A 22,551-nucleotide genomic window follows, 5' to 3' on the forward strand; every position below is an offset into this window, starting at 1 on the left:
GATTAAATTTGTTGTTCTCTAAACTTAGATATATTTGGACTAAAACGGATGCAGCTGGTAGAAAATAGTAGTACTACTATAATTTCGAAAAAAACATCATAAAAAGGAGTAGAATGGATTACTATTATTTTTTGAAGGAGTATTATTTAATTCCTGACACCTTTGCTCATTACCTTGATCTCTTTGGTTAATTGCATCGACAATTTTGCCACTAAAAAGTCCAATATATTGTGAATTATGCTTTGAAATTCACACACATCTTACGAAACATTATATCAGTTTAAGTGACTTTGATTTTAAGAATAAACTGAGATTCAAGAAATTGGAATCTCTTTGAACTTTCATCATGTTTTCTCTTAGTTCGGTTAATCTCATAGATGTTGCATGAAATAAAATTATATTCTTAAAGACTACGCTTATAATAACTGAATTAATATCGAGAAAATTTCAGATAATTTTCACAATATTTCAAATATATATTTAGTAGGTCTCAATTATATTCTCTCTCGTCTATCTCACCCATTCTTTACAAATTTTCTTTTTTTTTTCTACTACGCATTTTGTTTTGTGAAAACAAAACGTAGTAGAAACTATGAGAAAGACTTGGGTGCGCGCAGCACCAATAAGCATGCACCCGTGCCACTTTCTCCTCCTCCTCCTTTATCGCCGCTGCCTTATATCCCTTCCTTCACAACCCACCTCCTCCTCCCCCTCTTGCACTGCCGTCGTCTGACTCGTCTCCCCCTCCAGACCTCCTCTACCACTATCATTGTCACATATTTGACCGGCACGTGGATGGATAGTATTTAAGGTACATATGCGATACCTAGATAATTTTTCAAAGAAAATAATTAAATTTCGCCCTAAATTAAAATCACCTGAGCATGCCTTTTCCTGGAAAGAGAATATTTCGAATGTTGAGTGACTTAGTTTCAAGTATACATTACGATATCACCTCGATTTTTCCTTTTCAACGCCACGTTTACAGCATGTGGTCTTACTAATTTATGCCACACACATACAGTGACACACTAATATAAGTCCAACTGCATAATGATTAAACTGTTGTATCTCCTGTATCAGTATATCTTTTCATATATTCGCACATTGAATATAATAGTATTATAAAGTCAGACACTATGAGCAAAGTAACACTAGTAACACACATCTTATTTTGGTACTCATTTAAGGTACCTTTATGGAAACACCAAAGATAGGAGCATTATTTTCAATGCAATGGGATTATGCTGTATATAAATTCAAAGTGATAGTAGTGTATAACAAGGGTAAAAGATTAATTTGTTCATGTAGCATGTATATCCACGTTGCATTTCTTATTTCTTTAATAATATATTGCTTTATTTCGAATTACATAGGAGTATTATAGTTTGCCTAGTTCGGAAAAAGAAAAAACCTCATCTAGTTAGGTCATTGTATGTCATGATCGCAATATCTTTTTATATTATATTTACAACAGATTTGTATTTATGGATTTAAAATAAGATGGATTAGCCTGACATGATAATGATCAATACAATTATTCGGTTCGAATAGATACAATATAGACAAGGTGTATTGCAATTAATTAAGAATGTAGAGATTTGAGAGGGAGAGAGAATGATACTGTGCCAAATTATATATTGCCAATTTAATCTGGGCCAAGCTTTTATGCTACTTAGTTACAAATTATTTTTGTAATTACATTCCTATAGTGTTGTATAATACTCCCTCCGTCCCACATTTGGAGTGACAATTAGTTATGATACGAGTTTTAAGGAATTGGTGGAGTGTGTAATGAATGGAGTGAGAGGTAGAGTGTGTAAGAAATAAAATGAGATTGTGGAGTGTGTAATAAATGAAGTGAGATGATAGAGTGTGTAATAAATTAAGTGAGTTGGTTGAAGGTGGGTCCCTCTTTGACTTTTTGGTTTTTTATTTTTGTTTTGATTTATTTTAATATAGATAATGGCATTTGGGTGTAATCTTAGTGAATAATGGGGTAAAATTTTATGTGCAAATATGGTAAATTCTAAATGTTACTCCAAATGTGGGACGGACTTTTATGGCAAAATGTCACTCCAAATCTGGGACGGAGGGAGTAATTTTTATCGGTTCATATTAACACACATATAAATAATGACATATAAAAAAATCTTTAATAGGAGGAGATGTATCTTTGAAATTTAGAGTTTTGAGATTTTCTATAGACACTTTTCCTATGATTCCATTTGGTGATATGATATTTTGCACAAATATTCCGATCAAACACTCATTGAGTTGACAATTTTACTTTTCCAAAATCACGATCTCTTAATCTTAATCTCTCTCATACTCGATTCTCTCTGTTTGCCCCTTTCATGGCTCTCTCAAAGCGTTTTCTTATACCTCAATAACTCTCTATGGATCACCTCATACTCGGCTCTATCTCTCACGGGCACTTGATAGTTTACTTCACTCAAGCCCTCTCAGAATGTCTTTGCATCCCAATAAATCTTTATTTTCAATAATTGATTTTGTTGAATTTGGGCTAATATTTTAAAAATAATTGTCTTTAATTGTTTCGGTAACACTAATTATTCTCTAATTTAATGCGTTTCATTGTGTACCTTATGTAACTAAGGAAGCATGAATTACTGTGTCATTTATTTAGCTAAAAACAAGAATTTGAAACTCAAATCTCTGATTCACCACGTGAAAATATATCTAGATCACTAATTTTTTTCTAGGCTCATTATTATTTGAATGAATCAATGATAAATACAGAGGTCTATTATTGCTACATAAATATAATCAAACTATTATATTAAATCATTAGGTATGTGTTACCCAAAAAACAATTGTACATCGTCCCAATACCCACTTTAAAACTTAAGGGGTCGAGCACCCACTTTAATTAGTAATAAACTTATAGTACGATATTTTATCAATTCATGCATACGACAAAATCATAAATGTAAACGTGCTGAAAATAAAACCACTCCACAAATATTTGAATTAATGCACTTTCATGGAAGTCTCTCATCATCCGTTTCTCTCTATATATACACACCCATCAACCACTGCACCTTCACTCACTCAAAGCCTTCAAACTCAAAGCAAAACAGTTTTTCTGCGATTAACAACTTCTCATTCACCCTTCAAATTCGAAAAATGGAAGCACAAAATGTATCCGAATTCGATCTGGCTTGGCTCGACGACATTCAAAACTTTCTCCTCAACGATTCCGATTTCAATTTCAATTTCGATTTCAATTTCGATTTCGATTTCGGTTCCAATTCCTCACCTGCAGATTCTCCGATCAATACTACGCCGATCAACGACGACAGCGATCAATCATCGCAGATGATTGAGGAGTTGCTGGCCAGCGACGACAGCGATCAATCGTCGCAAATGATTGAGGAGTTGCTAATCAGCGAAGACAGCGATCAATCGTCGCAGATGATTGAGGAATTGGTGGTCAGCGACGAGAGCGATTCCGCGGTATCGGAGGCGCCGAGGAGACTCGGAGCGGCGGCGGAGTGGAAGCGGTACAGAGGCGTGAGGCGGCGGCCGTGGGGGAAGTTCGCGGCGGAGATGAGGAATCCGGATAAGAAAGGGTCGAGGATGTGGCTGGGGACGTACGAGACGCCGGAGGAGGCGGCCATGGCTTATGACAGAGCGGCCTTCAAGCTGCGCGGATCCAGGGCTCGGGTCAATTTCCCCCACCTTATCGGGTCGGGCGTTTCGGAGCCCACCCGGATTACGAAGCGGCGTCGTATTTCGACCGATTCGGGCTCATTGAAAAAGAGAATTAAAAATGAAGCCTGATTTGGGCCTTTTTTAAATGAATAGTTTTAGCCTTTAGGAAATGCTTGTCGTAAGTATTAGATCAGACAAATGTTTGAAAATTGAAATTACTGTTCCTTTTTGAGCCAATCTAGTATATCCTTTGGATTGGTTTTACACTTTTCGTCACCAAAAAAAGCATTTTTCTTATCCAAAATGGCTAATTTTGTACAAGTTCAAATAACCAAATAAACCGATGGTCAGATAACACGAATGTTATTTTTACATCAGTTTTAATTCAAAGGTAAAACAATGAGGTCATTTTATGATCGTTTTAGTTTATAGTGTGATGTTAAGCATTTGATAACCCTCTCGCATATAAACAATCTATATATAAATAACCTCAGTCTTGTATAAAAACGACATTTATATTTTGATTATTTGGTTATGCATTACGATGTAGTTATCCGCTGTAATTAATATACAAACATAAAATTATACTATTTTCCCTTAAAATCCAACTTATATATGAGTAAGATTTTTCCTAGTTAATTGCATAATGAAAGTTTATTAAGGTAAACATTGCATTGAGGCATTTCATCAAAAAAGAAAAAAGAAATATTTTCCAATAAAATAAATCATATTACTAATGTATTTAACTTAAACCAAAATAAACTAGCTAGGCACAACTCCCTTGAAATAAAAGATTAGGAACCATATATTTTGCGAAGATCCTCATAGATTTTTCACCTTTTCAATGTCACGTTTACAGCCTGTAGAGTTATTTGTGTATGCTATACTCTACTTTATAATTGATAAACAAGTACAAATTATAATTCCAATTAATAAGACTAAACTTTTTTTATTCTGTATTAACATGCACTAGAAGTTCGTGACCCACATTGCACAAAATAATCGATACTTTGTCTTTCGTAAGATGGATCCAAACTCAAATTTTATAATCAAGTTTAAATAATTAAACAAACAGGACAAAAAACAAACCAATAAATGAAACCTAACGCGATTAACAATAAATAATTATTCTTTCAAGAAAACAAAAATAGTTGAATATATAATTTTAAAATTTATGCACCCACTCTTACCAGATAGATCAGAAGACATTTTCTATTACTATAAAGCTACTAGCTAATTAATGTATGTATGTTTATAAACATACACGTACTCAAATATTTTTTATGTTTCTCTGTAGTATATATGTAATTAAAATCTTTAGCTTTTGTCGAATAAGGACTTGATAAATATAATATAGTAGTAATAAATATCAAACACTTATTAAAAGAAAAATTCTTATTAAAAAAAGAAATAAAGAATTTGTTTGGCCATAATTAAACGCAACCAAATCAAAATTGATGTTGTAATCATTCAATTATCAGAAATTTATAAGTTAATTTTTCTACTATTGGGACCTCCTCCGCATAATATCATGATTTGTTTGGATCGAATTATGCATGGCTTATTTTATTTTCCTGTTTATAATCAATTCCAAACACGTCATTATCTACTACAACAATATAGTAGTATTATCTACTACAACAATAAATTTAGAATGCACCTCATTATCATGCCTAATATAAAAAATGCAATTTTACATGCCACATGGTAATTATAAAATTATTGTTGCTAAAGTAGACCGTTAAATGATTGGCGGATTTAGTAATTTCTCATCTTTTATTTGATAGTGACACCAAAGTTCTATATTCAGGAAAGATACCTACCCTGGATTATATTTCTAAAATAAGTAATCTGTGAATAATATTGCTAGAATGTCAAATATAATGTGACGCCAGTTTTTCTATACATGTTTCAGAATTTGAAATCTAGATTATCTTGAATTCAACAATTTAGATAGTTTTACAATATTAATTTTGAAATTATTATTTTTTATTCTAGTAGTATTATATTTTCCAGTAATGTTTAATTAAGTTCGAATTTTATTTTATTTTATCATTAAATTTCATAAATAAGTCTTTAGATCTCGTGCTAGGTAGCTTGGTTAGGAAATTAGGATTAGAAGTAAAAATAAAACCAACTATTATGATAATAATTTATACCAGTTTTTAATTCATAATTTCATTAAAGAGAAAAAGATAATCATACCCCCAGATACGCCTGTACTGCCCTGTATAAAACATAAAGCATTATTTAAAGAAATGATAAATAAATGGATCAATTATTGAATACCAAATAGTAGTATATAGTACTACTACATAGATAATTGTATCGTCCCACCAACCATGTGAATATATTGTAAGTGCTTCAGATTAACAAATACAGTTATAAGTATATGGAGTTGTATATACTACTCCCTAGTCCCTCTTACTTCAAAAAATAGACAGTTTTACTATTTGGAACTGTTCACTAGACAGTCTAAATATAACGTGGATTCTATAATCCACTAACACTATTTCCATTATCTTTTTTTCTCTCTCTTTCTTTCCCACCTTATAAGAGAGAAAATAGTTTTCAAATTTAGAAAGTGCATATTTTTTCGGACGGAGGGAGTATAAGACGAATGAAGTATTATACTCCTTCCGTCTCATCTCAAGTGATTGACTGCTTTTCCGCACGTGTTTGTGAAAAATGATACTGTACGACTCTTTTCTATGTTATTCTCTCTTACTTTACTTTCTCTCCACTTTAACTATTTATTATTATCTTCGCGAAACAACGGCCAAAAAGAAATCAATCCCTTGAGCTGAGACGGAGGGAGTAAAAGAAAACTTGAAAAAATAAACGTGATAATATATTACTCTTATACTACTCTCTCTGTCCCATAAGAAATGAAACGTTTTCCTTTTTGAGTTGTTCCAATAAAAATGAAACGTACCTAAAATAGAAACAACACTCATTTCTCTACTTTTTCTTCTCTCTTACTTTACTCTCTCTTCATTAATTCACAAAATATATAAAATCTTGTGTCGAAAACCAAATGTTGCATATTTATTGGGACGGAGGGAGTATTAAAAAGCATTGTGAACGTCAATAGTAAGATATAATATGGCGATCTTTACTGGATGACGAATAACGAATCAAGTAAATTTCAACCCTCTAATATTGAAGTATGGTTATTGCACCGTTGAGTCACAGCTTTTAAGGTCGAATATAATTGAGTTCTCTCAATAAATAGAACAAGATTAATCACGATCGAGTGCTTTACATTTTTCTCAAAACTTTGTAAATACAAAGTCAAAGAGCTTGAGATGATAATAAATTAATAAGTCCATCTACTATCGTACGTACTTCCGTTGATCACTTTTAGTTTTATCTAAATTTCTCACTTTTATTTATTTTATTTTTTATATTTATATTTTAATAATATACGTATAAGTTAACATAATTATTTTAGTAAAATAAAAAGTAATAAAATTGAAACACATAATTTCTTATTAAAGAACAATGTTTTACCCATTCGAGACTTCGAAGAAGTTGTTTATGAAGTTTTTGAATGCTAGAGAAATGTTTTTGTACTCTCTACACGGAATATTAAACTGGCGAAACGTTCGATCTAAGTTTGATTATTGGCAGAAGTTTGATTTCTTTTGCGCTCGAGAGTCAAGAGTCAGTGCTTCCCTATTTCGGAGAGCTTCACGGAAAAATGAACTATACTCGGTGGCCTAATCACATATATCATCAATCTACAAATAATGCTTCATAGAGAATGTCATAGGTTCCATCAATATATAGATGTTGTTCTTTCCTACAGCAATGGCAATAGAAATAACATGGAGTAATACAAATACTCTTATCATGATTTGACAGATTTTTCGAAATATATATAGTAATATAATTAGTGCTTATTTTATACTCCTATATGAAAGTTTATAAACAAAAAAAATATGTATTGCATTACCAAACATTGGGAAATAGAATAGGTAAGAATGTAAATAGTGTATCGATAATTCATAAGAACTCACGTTTTTATAATACTAGTAAATTGGATTATAATTTTAAATTAAATGTAAATGAGGTGTTCTAAATTTGTAATCTTTGTATTCGTATACAACTATTTATAATATCATCGGACCTTTTCATTTTTATAAAGTAATTACTAAATATCATCATGACTTAATAATGTAGGTATGAAACAGTTCAACCAATATATTATAGGGTTAACTAAATTAAACCAAAACAACTTAATTAGCACAAATTTCCTGGAAAGTGAATATTGTGACCGAAGAGATCAACTTTCAGGTATTTCTGAAATTAAGTTTCTAGGATTTTTCCTTTTCAGCTTCACGTTTACAACCTGTGTGTGTGTATATTTAGGTTAATAAATAAATAAGGTCACTTATTTTATAAGTATATAAACCAGGCTAGAAGTGCGAGCATGACTCATTATAATGCATATTTAATATTTTTCTTTAGATCTTCTTTGGCAATATCTATCGAAAGATACCCAGATTCAATATACTAATCTTGTCCACTTCAAACTCCACGTGATCAACATTTAATTAAGTAACATTCTCCAATAGGGGTGTCGAAACGGCCAAACGGGTACCCGCGGGTATCCACACCCGATTTCATGGGTACCCGAACCTGAAAAATGACAATTTGTACTACCCGACACCCGACCCGCAATCCTTGTGAGTATTCCCATACCTGCAGTCACGGTACTTTGATTAAGGACTCTTTTATCATGTAGTATTCGGCGATGCGAGATGGTTTTTTTGAGTTGGCATATGGCTAATTACTACTAATATTTTTAAACTTGTAAATAAGCTTATTACCTAATATTTTTAGACACCTTATGTATTTATTTTTATATTTATGAGATTGGCTGCATACGCTCCTCATAAATTATAATAATGATGAATATCTTAAACAAAGAAAAATAGAATTAAACACTAAATAAGATGGCAAACCTTCAAAGTTCAAACTTTACCATTACATGTAGAATATTAATCATGTAGATTCTCAAAATTTACAATATTTAATAGTAATTTTTTTGGAAATGTACTATCTTTGATTTTATTTACTATTCTAATGTTGAATTTATTTTACAGTTCTTTTTTTTCGAAGTCGAACTATTTTTGTAAACTCTTTTGTTGATAGTTGTTTGATATTAATCAATATTCAAAATTAACAATAAAACTTTACCGTTTGATAGAACCCAGATTATTGCATTTCATCTTGATTCAAATTCATATGGTATTTGAATAAAATTTGAAATAATAGTGGTGGTGGCTGACTAAGTTCTCTGACATTGAAAATGAGGTAAATGATAGTAGATGATATGTGTTGTATAAATATGGGAAAAATCATTCTCTCCCTAAATCTGAATCGGGTATTTATTCGGATATACCCGATAGGGTATCGGGTATCCGATACCCGACATTTTGAAAATATTGCTACCCATTCCCGACCCCGATCCCGTATTTAGCGGGTAACTCTAAAGTAGATTGTGGGGAATAATGTAGTCACGGCTATAACAAAAATATTAATAAAAAATAATGAAAAAAATGCATATTAAAAAAATACTCTCTTTATCCACGAATAGGAGTCTCATTTCTTTTCGGCACGGGTTTTAAGAAATGTTAAGAAAAGTGGGAGGAAGAAAGTTAGTGGAATAAAGATCTAACTAGTATATACTAATTTTAAATAATATGTGCGCGAAAGGTAGAGTCTCTTTATTATTTATAGTAATTATAAACCAGGAATCATATTCGTAGATGGAAGGAGTACGTGTTCTATCCAAAATCCTGAGTATACATCCTATCAAATCATCTATCAGTGCCACAGCCCACAAGAGAGGTGCCACAACAACTTTAAAATGTTCCAGATGACGTGACTAAGTCTGCAAATATCGAGAATTCAAATCATATTCTGCATATGTTGATTGAATACTCCCTCCGTCCCATATTACTTGAGGTATTTTTTGTCGGCACGAACTTTAAAAAAATTGAGTTTAGTGAGTTAAATAAAGTAAATAAGATAATAAAGTGAGATAAAGAAGAAAGAGTAAAGGAAATTAAAAGAAATAATAAAGTAAGTGAGCTTTGATATTTTTTTTAGTCAAGAAAAAAAAAATTCAAATAACTTGGAACAATCCAAAATGGAATACAACTCATATAACTTGGGAGGAATGGAGTACTATTTACATGATTTAAATGAAGTTAATTATGACCCATTCAAGCACACATTATTTTAAACTAAGTCAATGTGCATTATGTTATAGTCCACATTCAATTATAAAGTCATGTCACACATTTTAACCAATGGCAAATTTGGAAATGAAATTGTTTGGTTGGACATAATGAGAAAATTGTTCACATCGGAAGAAAATGGTAGTGCAGCGGCCGTTGTTGGCAATGATAGTTACTAATTTTACTTTCATCTCGAACTTGCAATATATATGGAACTCCCTAAAGAAATTTATTGTACGAAATTTAAAACTCCATCATTCCAATATATTATTCTGTTTCAGATATATACGAAATATTTACTACTCTCTGTGTTCTCAAATGATATACACTTTGAGTTCGACACGAATTTTAATGCAAAATTGGTAAAGTAAGAGAGAAGTAAAAAAAAAAATTAAAGTATTCTTAGTGGAGAATGAGTTTCACCTCAACCTCAATAGAGAGAAAAATATAAAATTGAAAAATGTATATTTTTCTAGGACAAACTAAAAAGAAAAGAATACATATTCTTGTGGGATGGATGGAGTATTTAATTATTTTAATGAAGTTAATTAGAGCATGTCAATTCAGTCAATGGTCAAATTAGTCTATCACCCATTCAAGCACACATTATTTTAACTTGGTCAATGTGCCTAAAAATAAAAGTGAACGCGTTGATCATAAAGTGTAGTTTAAGATTTTTATTTCTTCTCTAATAAACAGCTCTAATCAATAATTCGAAAATTTTAACAGAATTTTTGGGCTTGAATCATAGTTTTGTATTGTTTGATTTATTCTTCTATTATACGTTTCTTAGATACAATTATACTTTGAAATTATATAGTAAAAAAGTTTATCGTTGATTTATTAATTCTAACGTTAATTTGCCTTAATTTCTTAATAATCTTCAAGTTCAGAAACGGATCACAAATGCTTAATTTGTCAAAAGTTTTTGCAAAAAAAATATGGGATTCAATAATTTTATTGCATTTGAGATCGGAAAAAGACAATTTCACTATGTTCAACTTCCATATTTTCTTCGACGATGAAGCGACATATTTCCGATAACCAACAGGTCAAGGGCTCAAATCATCGTGAAGATAAATATAGAATTATTATTAATTCTTTTAAATAGAAAAAAAAAGTACTCCAATCCAGACATTCTCGAAATTCCACTTCAACATTTGAAAGTGATTAACTTTATTTTATTTTTTGCTTTTTCAAATAACTAAATATACACCAGCATTAAATATGAAATGAACAAATGTACATCTTCTACTAAGTTTCAACCATTATTGTATAGACTTTGATAACTTAGCTTCTTAAAGTATGTTTGGTAGGGTTGATAGCTCATCTAGCAATGAAATTCTATGAACAAAATATTATTTTTAATCATAGAATTACATCCCTAGATGAGTTATCTATCTTACGAAACATCACCTTAGTATATAAATAATGCCAAAACAATTATATGAGTATCATGTCAATATGTCTTTATATCGATATTTGCATATTTATATTTAAATGTCTAATACAATGATATAGTTGATATATTTTGTATTGATATCTATGATACACCGAATTGGAGAATTATATATTATAGCTATCATGTTAAATTAGTTATCATCATAAGACAATCTTATTACTAACGAGCTATTGTAAATTTTCTAGTGGTTAAATTGTCAGCTCAATGTGCATTTGTATATCCAAATATAATGTGCATTTGATATAAACAAATTCCTCAAGTAAATATTGATTCGTGTTTTGTGGAAAGAAACTAAATTTTGTATTTACCTCAAGCGTTCCATTTAAATGCCACGTTATGGCATGCACTGAATGACACCCACCTACATGCAGATGAAGTCACATTGGTGGACGCAGAATTTTTACACTGGTGGGTCCAATCTCCCGTTAACAATTGTTGCATATAGTACTTTAGCGGAGCTGAAATAATTGAGAAATAAATTTATTTTCAAAGAAAAAATATAACTTTCAAATTAAATTTCATAATATAATAAATTAAAAAAAGAATAAATAATCTACTATCAACTAAATAAAGTACTGTTTTACTAACGGAAAATCAAAATCGAACCCTTACCTCCAGCTTTTGCTAGCCACGCTGGACAACCAACTCCGTTACCTTCGGCATTGTGTTTTCGTCTAAAAGATATTATTTGTTAAAGTCGAAAAATGTTGCGGCAAGGAACCCATGTCTCACTTAGGTCCACCACTCTTGAAGACATTGACGAAATATTCTTGTTTCAGTTTCTTTGAATGTTTATTTCATACTTTCTCTACGAGTTTTAGTATAAAATTGATAAAGTAAGAGACATGTAGAGAGAAAAAATAATTAAAGTATTATTAGTGGGGATCGAGTATTAAAGATGGAGTAAATAAACTTAAAATTGGAAAATGCATATTTTTATGAGACGATTTAAAAAAGAAAGTGTATATTCTTATGGGAAGGATGGAGTATTAAGGATCCATACTCTAAATTATTTCGTACTTTTTCACTAATTCATTGATATATAGGACTTGAAAAAACTGTTTTGGTAGTAGTTTTTCGTACTTTTTCACTAATTCATTGATAATAAATGAAAATAAATTCATATCATATTAATTTCAATTTGACCATCATGAAACAATAAAAAAAATTAAAATGTTATTCATGTTTTTAAGTTATGAAATTGGCCAAAATTCAACAAAAATATGTGATTTAATAGAAATTATCACTAAATTTATCTTGAGTTTTCAAATTCGATAAAATTTTAGTCCAAAACAATTTAGAAATGAAATTAATAATTCCCCTATTTCCATCTATAAGCTTCTAGTTAATTGTGATATAAAATAATTCACTGATATTACATTATTTTATATTATAATAGTATCAAGAACACTACCGCAGCAAGTGTAGACTTATTTGCAAAGGAAAGGCTGACGGAATTGAATCAATACGACGGCGTTATGACTCCACACTCCACAGCAACCCCTGTTGTGTTCCTGGTTCCCACCACAGCGGGATCCACCCCTAGGCCCTAGCCCCTAGGTATGGAGGTATATACTATAGTCACATCGTCAACAGTTTAAGCATCCAAACGACAACATACATTTACATGTGATCAAATTAAGAACCTTCGCCGTACCAACTTTGTATTTGTTTGAAATACGTCAGCTTTCTCTCCCTTCATATATATATATATATATACATAAACTCCACACACTCTCACTTTCACCCTAACACTCTAAACTGCCTAATCATCTGCTATATACATTACTCATGGAACGAATAATTGAATCGAAAAATGCATCAGAATTCGACTGCGATTGGCTCCACGCCATCCAAAACTATCTCCTCAGCGACTCCAATTCCCCCCTTGATTTCGAAGCCAATGCATCCCCGCTCAGCAACGACGGCGTTTCGCAAATGGTCGACGAGCTTCTGTGCGACGACACCGCGCCTCCTCCTCCTCCTCCTCCTCTGCGGGCGGCGGTGGAGTGGAAGCGCTACAAAGGCGTGAGGCGGCGGCCGTGGGGGAAGTTCGCGGCGGAGATAAGGAATCCGGATAAGAAGGGTTCGAGGCTGTGGCTGGGGACGTACGAGACGCCGGAGGAGGCCGGCTTGGCTTACGATCGAGCCGCGTACAGGATGCGCGGGTCGCGGGCCCTGGTCAACTTCCCGCACCTTATCGGGTCGGACATTCCGGAGCCGACCCGAGTCACTAAGAGAAAAAACACTGATTTGAATAATGCGTCGCGGTCGCGGAAGAAGATCGATTGTGTAGGATCGGATTAGAGTTTTGCTTAATTTAGTGTGAATCCTAAATAAGGAATTTGCATACCAAAAAGAAATTTCACTTCACAAACACACCACACACCTTTTGCGTCAGTATGTAGATTTGATGCATGAACAATAATCGGTACTAGCTAAGTAGCTAGTTCGATCAATTCGAGTGTTGTTAAATAAAGTGTAATATCCAAATACACAAATTTTATGGCTGATCGAGTATTGTTAAACTCGACGTTATTATGAGTATCGTATATAGTGGTACAAGAATACATATAACTAACATAACTGCATTATTTGGCATTATTTGACAAGTAGTCAAAGTTCGTTTCATTCATAGCCCACCTTTTCAATTCTTCAACTAATTATCGTATAGTTATAAATCAAAGCCACAATACCTTTAATCATATGCAAAAGCACGACGTCCAAAATCAAATTGGAGATTAAACGATTTTAATTGGAGATGGCTTCGCGGCCTCTAGTTAATTTTACTCGGTCACCCAATACATATAACCTAAAGTTCATCTGGTGTGTGTGAGTTAACCAAGCGGTAGAGAGATTAATACTTGAGGCTAAAGGTCTTGGTTCAAATCCTTCATGTCGCAGTCTTTTAATTTAAATTGATTTACCCCTCAATTTGAAGTTGACCAATAATTGACCAATTAATTAGAATATCTCAACTCAATTTTGTTTTGGGGCACAAACGTAATATAGCATTAAACATCAATAATCATGTTTAATATCAATAATTTAATTGACGAATGATTGGGAATATAGGGTAAGCTAAAGATGCGAAGATCATAAACTTACAATAATGAAAATATATTCTAGCTCGCTGTATTTTTAATTGTCGTGTTTAGCTTTTATTTTCTTGTTTCCTAAAGTATCCCATTTCAAAAGTTAAGAGCCATTTTCTTGTTAGAATTTTTGAATGTACACGCGTTATTAAGAGTTGTGACATGACGGTGATAAACTCGTAGTTTAGCAAGTGTTTTGGATGGTTTACATTGCTTAATTGAGTATATTGTAGCACATTACTTGAGTTTTCATCCATGATCCCTTAGTTAGAGTGCTCTGATAAGTTTGTCGAGTTTTTGTAGTCAAAACAGGTGGAAACGGACGAAATGACAGCCAAAAGATCAAGCCGGGCGTCTTCACACAACTAGCCGGGCGTTTTGCCACCCAGGCCGGGCGAATTCTCTGTCCCCGGGCGTTTTCCCCTCTGAAATCGCCCGGGCCGGGCGTTTTGCCTCTCAGACCGGGTGAATCCACTGTCCCCGGGCGTTTTTCCCTCTGAAAATGCCCGGGCCGGGCGTTTTGCGCAACTTCGCGCTTAAGAAGAACGCCCGACCGGGCGTTTTGTTGCTTAGAAATCGCCCGGCCGGGCGATTTGCTCGTCTGCAGCTGAATTTCTATTTTTTCGCCCCGGGTATAAATAGGACCTAGGGTTCGACTCCAGAACAGATTCCACACGCCCCAGAAGCAGTTTCCACCTTTTGAGAGCTGATTGAAGCGTCAAAGAGTCCGATTCATCAACAAGTTTGAAGACGAAGACGATTTGCCCATTCAATTCACCCTTGGGAGTATCTTTATTAGTTTACTATGTTCAACTCTCTTTCTATGGATTTCTCTTGTGAATTTGCTTTGGATATGAGTAGCTAAATCATTTGTAGAGTTTTGGTGAAGACTACAATGAATGCTTTGGATTAATTCAAGGACTTTTGATTACCTTTGCTCTTGTGATTTCTTTGTTTCATCCTTGTGCCTTTTTAATTCAATTGCTTAGCTACCAATTGGGTTTGTTGTCCTAGTTTGAGTAATCGAGAGATACCTAATTAGGATTGTTAAAAGAATGAACACCACCTAGATAATTTGCATTCGAGAGAAGGAATTCTAGAGTGAGGGCTTGAGCCTTTTGTTTTAAGGAGTTATTTGTGACGTATTAGAAGGAGACTTCAATATTAATAATTAATCAACTGGTTAAGTGCACTCGAGAGAGGGCTTAGCCTAGACTAGTGGCTTTCCTAGTAATCCTAGAGACTTCAATTGGGTAATCGAAGTTGTTGAGTTGTTCACATCGTGTTCGTTGTAGTTGGATCCTAGACTCTATCTCGTTCTATTATTTGAAACTCGTCTTTTGTTGCATACTTGTGTCTTGTTTATGTTCATTTGTTTTTCAAAAATCAAAACCAACTCTTCCGGATTTTCTAGATAGTAATCAAAATTGGTTCGTGGTACTTGAGCTGCACAATTTGTCTTCGTGGATACGATACTCATACTTGTTTATTGCTACACTAGTCCCGTACACTTGCGGGTATTTCTCGTGTTTAAAATAAATCGAGTCAAGATGGTTTATAATACTAATTGAAAAGTTTATAAATATGATTTCTGTTTGAAACTTAAATTGGCAATCATTCATTCATTCCTCTTTCGAATGAAGGGGACAACATGCTTAGTTTTTTCTTTTTTAAGCAGACAAAAACAATTCAATTTTTGATAGTCAAAGTTCATAATATGAATTCAATGTTTAAAATGAAAAGTATCTCTTTCGTACTATATCCGCCTTTTCTCTTTCTCTCATACTTTACTAATTTTGCAATAAAGTTTGTGACGTTCATAAATAAAACTATTTTTTGTAGACGAGGAAGTACAACTCAATTATCTTGGGACGGAGGGAGTTTTAGTTTATACTCTCCCTTCCCACAAGAATATGCATGCTTTCTTTTCTTTTTTGTCCGTCCTACAAGAATATGCACTTTCTAAATTTGAAATCACTTTCCTCTCTAATGAGGTGGAACTCATTCTCCACTAACAATACATTAATTACTTTTTCTTTCTACTTTTCTCATACTTTATCAATTATGCATTAAAACACATACTCAACCAAAAATGCATATTCTTGTGGACGCATGAAGTATATTATAAAATTGTCTTACATAATTGCAATATGGTAAATTAAATGTAAATATATAATTTATAAATATTAAGGTAATATTTCGTATAATTCTAAAATCATCCAATTAATATATATGAATTATACATATTAAAAATTGTACTCCATATAGTTTAATCCTCTAAATGTATGAATTATACATAAATATATAACTTTTTTCATATAGTTTAATCCTCTAAATGTAATTATTTTATTTATAATATCTAATACTACAAAATTTAAAATCACGTAAAAAAATATTAATAAATATGTAAGAAAAAATAATTTCCTACACAACCCGTCTCAGTGCGACCCACTTTGTCGGTGGTCCTAGTCAGGGCCGATTCTGAATTTGTCGAAACAAATCCAGCCCAACCCACTTCACTGGTTGGTTTGGATTAGGCCGGCCTAACCCATTTGACAACTATAACATCCATTAAGTCGATTGTTGTGTTAATTAATGTTATAAGAAAGGGATGAGACGAACACACTATTTCAAAAACACTAAGGGTTTGTTTGATGCATGAAATTGAAAATGATTGAAATTCTATGTAATTGAATTGGAAATAATTGAATTAGAATTAAATTCAAAATCAGTTGTTTGGAAGAATGAAATACAGGAATGGAAATTGTTTGATGGAATGAAATACTAGAATTGAATTTGAAAAATTATGTACATATGCAATACAGTATACACACATTGGATCTGTTTTAGAAATATTAATTTCTTAAATAGAAAAACTGATCCAAGTTACACTTTTGGGTCAAGGGAATTCCATTTATTCAATTAAACAGGAATTGCTAAAAGAGAACAAATTTTTTTGCCGCTAATTATTAAAATACAACCTTATTAATTTAGCTGTCATCTTGAAATCGAACTTTCTCAAAAATGTCATACATATATATGGAACTTCCAAAACAAATTTATTACTATGACATTTTTTTCTCTATCTTTCCGATACATTATCCTGTTTCAAATGGAAACGACAATGCTTATCATTTACTACATAATTTAAATGAAGTTATTTCTCCGAATAATATGTCAATTCTCAAGTAGACCCCACTTGAATGCCTTAGTGGGCGTCCTAGTGGTTGCCACATTAATTTTTAGTCCGCCCTTTCTATCTGTAATGGTTTCACCCTAGTGTTCGCTCTATCTATTGAACTCAATTTACATTTGATTTTTAACATTATTGTTTATTATTTTTATATTTAATTACTAAAATACCAAAATATATTATATTAAACACTATAAATTTGAAAAAACAACTACATTACTTAAGTAAAATAAAAAACTATATAATACTTAACTAAAAAAAACTATATTGCTAAACTAAAAATTACTTAAAAAAAAACTACATTACTAAACTAAATTAATAAAAACTTAACTAGTCATCTAAATTCAATTTCTGGCTCAAATTCTTTATCATCTTCTCAGTCCTCCGTCGTTTATCTGGATCGGTTTTCCTGAAGAAGGTTGTTTTGTGCGTAAAGTATAAACCTATACACGCACACCTCGCGAAAACCACCGAACTCCTGGAGTGCTGAGGCCACGAGCTGAGTAGACGGAATAGGCATAGCCTGTGGGGGAGCCGATCCAGACGCGACCGCCTTAACTTTGGTCTGTGCTTTGGGTTGCCAATGGGACGTCTAAAAGTAGACGTAGGCGTGCCGGAACTCCCTTCCGGCTCAGCGTTGAGATCCACAGGCGATGGGCTGCTGCTTGTGTAACCGCCAATGGCAGTGTTCTTCGTCCGCTTCACAACCGAGGATGCAGCCGGTATCCCTCCGTCGAACTTTGGCTTGTCCTTCAAGATCAGCCAAATGTAGTAGAACTTGAACTGCCCGTACTTCGACTGGTAAGTGGACATCGACTTCTGGAAGACATCCTCTATGCTCTCACTGCTGGCCCTTTCGTCCCTGAACTTCGTGTAAATATCCTTGAAGTTGTTGACATGGACCTTGATCCGAGCACAACACTTGCGGAGCTGATCCTTGTTCCGCTTGTACGCCCAACTCGGCTTCACCGAGTTGTATCTAGCCTCGATGCAATCCCACATCCTGCCCAAAGTCTGGTTGTTGGAGTTTATCGAATCCTCCGATATATCTACCCAACACCGAGCCACCTTCACGTACTCCTCCATCTCGTAGTCAGTACGCCCCTGCGAGTACTCTTCGTTGGGATCGTTGGATGGGAACGGGACTGGGACGGCTGGCGCCTTTCCTTCTGCGCCATCTTCTTCTTCCTCCTCGGCGGCTCAGGAGCAGGAGGTTGCCCACAATTCGGATCCATGTCCTCAACCCCGTAGGTGTCGGTGTTGAAAAACGGATCGAACTCAAAGTCATCTACCAAAGTGGACCCTATAGATCCAGGAGTCTTGACCCGGTAGTCTTCGTGGCCGGGCCAACGGGTGCCGCCGCCCCATACATCGGCATATCGTCGTCGACACTATGTGAGTTTGAGAATTGACTCGGATACATTCTTGAAAGTGTGAAGGTGAGAAAAGAGAAGAGAAAGAAAGTAGAGTAGAGAGTATTGTGTGTAAGTGTGTGAAAAGTGAATGAGTGTTTAGGGTATTTATATTGGTTTAATCAAGAATAAAAAAATAAAAAATAATTACAAAATCATCAAGATCGGGCACGGGCACGTCCTGCATCGGGCGCTTGCAATGGATGGACGAGGACACCCGAGCCCGATTTCACCCGATCGGGCGCCCAATCTCTACACCATTGTGGATGCTCTAAGATGTAATCTAGCTCCATTTATACAATTAAATAGGATTTGACAAAAGAGAACAAAACTTTATGCCATTTTTGAAATACAACCTTAATAATTTAGCTATCATCTTGAAAACGAATTTCCCCAAAAATGACATATATTGATCTCATTTATGAGTTGTGATCAATGTCGAACCCTTTTTAAAGACCGAACTAGTGATTAAATTTGGGCCATCCATTTTTTTAATCTTATGGTTAGGATTAATTTAATATTTTATTTAATAAATACTTTTTTATTTTCATTTTTTTAATAATTTTTTTAAAAAATTTAAAATTAATTTTTTTTTTTTAAAAAAATTTCTTAATTTTTTTTAATTTTTTAAAAAAATTTAAATTTTTTTATTCAATAAAAACTTGTTGGAGTAAATAATGAACTATATTCACTACATAATGAACTAAATGAACGTATGTTATGAAGTAAATTTTAGCATTCATTACACACTGAATTTAATTCAACTGAAAGATAATTATGTCATAACACATTATGAAGTAATAAACTAATGGAATGAAGTAATAGCATCACTGAATGAAGTAATAAATTAACAAGATGAAGTAATAAACTAATGGAATGAAGTAATAACATGACTGAATGAAGTAATAAGTTCATTACTACTACTTGACGTTTAACACAGTTAACATTGTATTTCAACAAAATGTCATATTTACTTCATTACTAACATTTATTTGGTTCATTATTTATTGAATATAGTTCATTACTAACGCTTACGTTTAACACTAAAATTTGTTGTATCATTAATGTATTTCAATAACATGTCAAAATTACTTCATTACATACTTCATTTAGTTCATTATTTACTGAATATAGTTCTTTATTTACTCCGACAAATTTGTATTGAAGAAAAAAAAATTAAATTTTTTTAAAAAAATATAAATAAATAAATATAATAAAAAAATAAAAAATGAAATAAAAATAATAAAAATAAAAATTTTTTAAAAATAAAAATAAAAATAAAAATAAAAAAGTTTTATTGAATAAAATATTAAATTAATTATAAATTAATCCTAACCATAAGCTTAAGAAAATGGATGACCCTAATTTAGTCTCTAGTTTGGTCTTTAAGAGTGGATTTGTAGATAATAGGACTTTTATGGAATTTAATCTCCATTTCTCCTAGTATCATGTTTTTTTGTTTCGCATACGCTAGACCATAAAAACATTCTCCTTATTTACTTCCCAATAAAATGATAACAATATCATCTTTATATTTTTCTCTCTTAGTTACTACTCTCTCCGTCCCGCTTAAGATAACACGTTTTTCTTTTTAGTTTGTCCCAACTAAAATGACACATTTTCTTTTTTGGTAACTTTCTTTCTCCAATTAATACACTCAACCACTTTTACACACTCCTATTAAAATATCCATCTTTCTTTATCTCTATACTTTAATACTTACACCCACCTTCTCTCTCTCCAATTAAACACTTTAACCAATAACTCCTAAAATCCCGTGCCGGCTAAGTAATGTGTCATCTTAGCCGGGATGGAGGGAGTATATTTCTTTACTTAACTTATAAAATAACACTAAATAAAATCTCGTGCCAAAAAATAAATGCACATATTTCATTTTTTTGTCTCGCACACACTTTGTAATAAAATAATTCTCCTTATTTATCATCCCATTAAAATGAAAACAACATCATCTCTATATTTTTCTATCTCTTACTTTATTATTTCTTTGATTAACTTATAGTATAACACTAAATAATTCTCCTTATTTATCATCCCATTAAAATGAAAACAACATCATCTCTATATTTTTCTATCTCTTACTTTATTATTTCTTTGATTAACTTATAGTATAATACTAAATAATTCTCCTTATTTATCATCTCATTAAAATGAAAACAACGTCGTCTCTATATTTTTCTATCTCTTACTTTATTATTTCTTTGATTAACTTATAGTATAACACTAAATAAAATCCCGCGTAAAAAACAAATGCTTTACAACAAAGGAGTTATTATCACTATTATTTTTACACTCGTTACTCATCATTCATTTATATATTTTGTAACTTTCCCAACCATGCCACAACTACAACTACTTGAGGTGGGAAAATATCAAAAAATACTCAACTATTGTTAATAATTAATTAGACCCAGAGTCGAGATCCTGCATAGGCCACTATCCTCAAGTAAATATTGATTCAATATGTTTCGTGGAAAGAAACTAAATTTCGAATTTACCTCAGACGTTCCATTTAAACACCATGTTTTGTAGCATGCAGTGGATGACACCCACGTGCAGATGAAGGCGTGGCGAAATATTCTTGTTTCAATTTGTTTGGAAAATAATGTTCAATTTAAAGATTCTTTATAAGTTATTTCATACTTATTCACTAATTTATTGATACATTAGTTGGCAGGGCTTCTGTACATTACCACTAATTAACATTGATTAGAACAATTCAAATTGACAGTAAATGTTTTGATCTCAAAACCCATTAATATTATTAAACACTAAATAATCAAACGCGAGTTTATTGAACTGACTAAAATTTCAAATTTTCCAGGCAGAAATTTTGAGTATTTAATTTAGAATTATATATACACGTCATACTTGGTTCACTCACTAAAATTGAAAATCCATCATGATATATAATCGTAAAAATAGCAAATTATCATAAAATCATGAATTTAGGTAAAGTTCTTATTTGGTCCATGATATTGGCCTGAAAAATTTTAACGTTTTTCTCAATTTTTTACGAAGTCTAATTTGGAAAAAAAAAAAGAATTTTATTTGGCATCCGAATTTTTTTTTATCAATTAGCTCATTTCATCAATTGTAAACACAATGAAACCAGATTGTTGCAGTGGAAAACGTGAAAACAATGTTAAAATTTCTAATTTTCACAATTTATTCTTGTAAAAACAATTTAAAATGGGATACATATTAAATACACATGGTATGGAGGTACATACTCCATATAATAGAGAATAGTTTAAGCAACGTAACGACAAAACAAATTAACATGTGATTATAAATCTGCATAAAATTAATTACTGTATTCAAATTACAAGAACCTTCACCGCAACTACTTTCTATATATTTGAAATACGTCAGCTTTCTCTCCGATCACTATATATATACATATATTCAACACATTCTCACTCTCACACACACACTCAAC

The 22,551-nt window shown here is 32.4% G+C and overlaps 2 protein-coding genes across 2 annotated transcripts; both read left to right on the top strand.

Annotated features, from left to right (window-relative positions):
• Positions 1–3,062: 3,062 nt before the first annotated feature.
• On the top strand, positions 3,063–3,942 carry LOC125223856 (ethylene-responsive transcription factor 1-like). Its single transcript, XM_048127160.1, has one exon. It carries the CDS (start codon positions 3,151–3,153, stop codon positions 3,805–3,807), a length of 657 nt encoding a protein of 218 aa, XP_047983117.1. The 5' UTR covers positions 3,063–3,150; the 3' UTR covers positions 3,808–3,942.
• Positions 3,943–13,151: 9,209 nt separating this feature from the next.
• On the top strand, positions 13,152–13,891 carry LOC125218088 (ethylene-responsive transcription factor 2-like). The gene has a single exon (XM_048119687.1). The coding sequence runs from the start codon at positions 13,183–13,185 to the stop codon at positions 13,696–13,698; it is 516 nt and encodes a 171-aa protein (XP_047975644.1). The 5' UTR covers positions 13,152–13,182; the 3' UTR covers positions 13,699–13,891.
• The last annotated feature ends 8,660 nt before the right edge of the window (positions 13,892–22,551 follow it).

Source organism: Salvia hispanica, chromosome 4 (assembly GCF_023119035.1).
Source record: "Salvia hispanica cultivar TCC Black 2014 chromosome 4, UniMelb_Shisp_WGS_1.0, whole genome shotgun sequence".
Taxonomy (NCBI): domain Eukaryota; kingdom Viridiplantae; phylum Streptophyta; class Magnoliopsida; order Lamiales; family Lamiaceae; genus Salvia; species Salvia hispanica.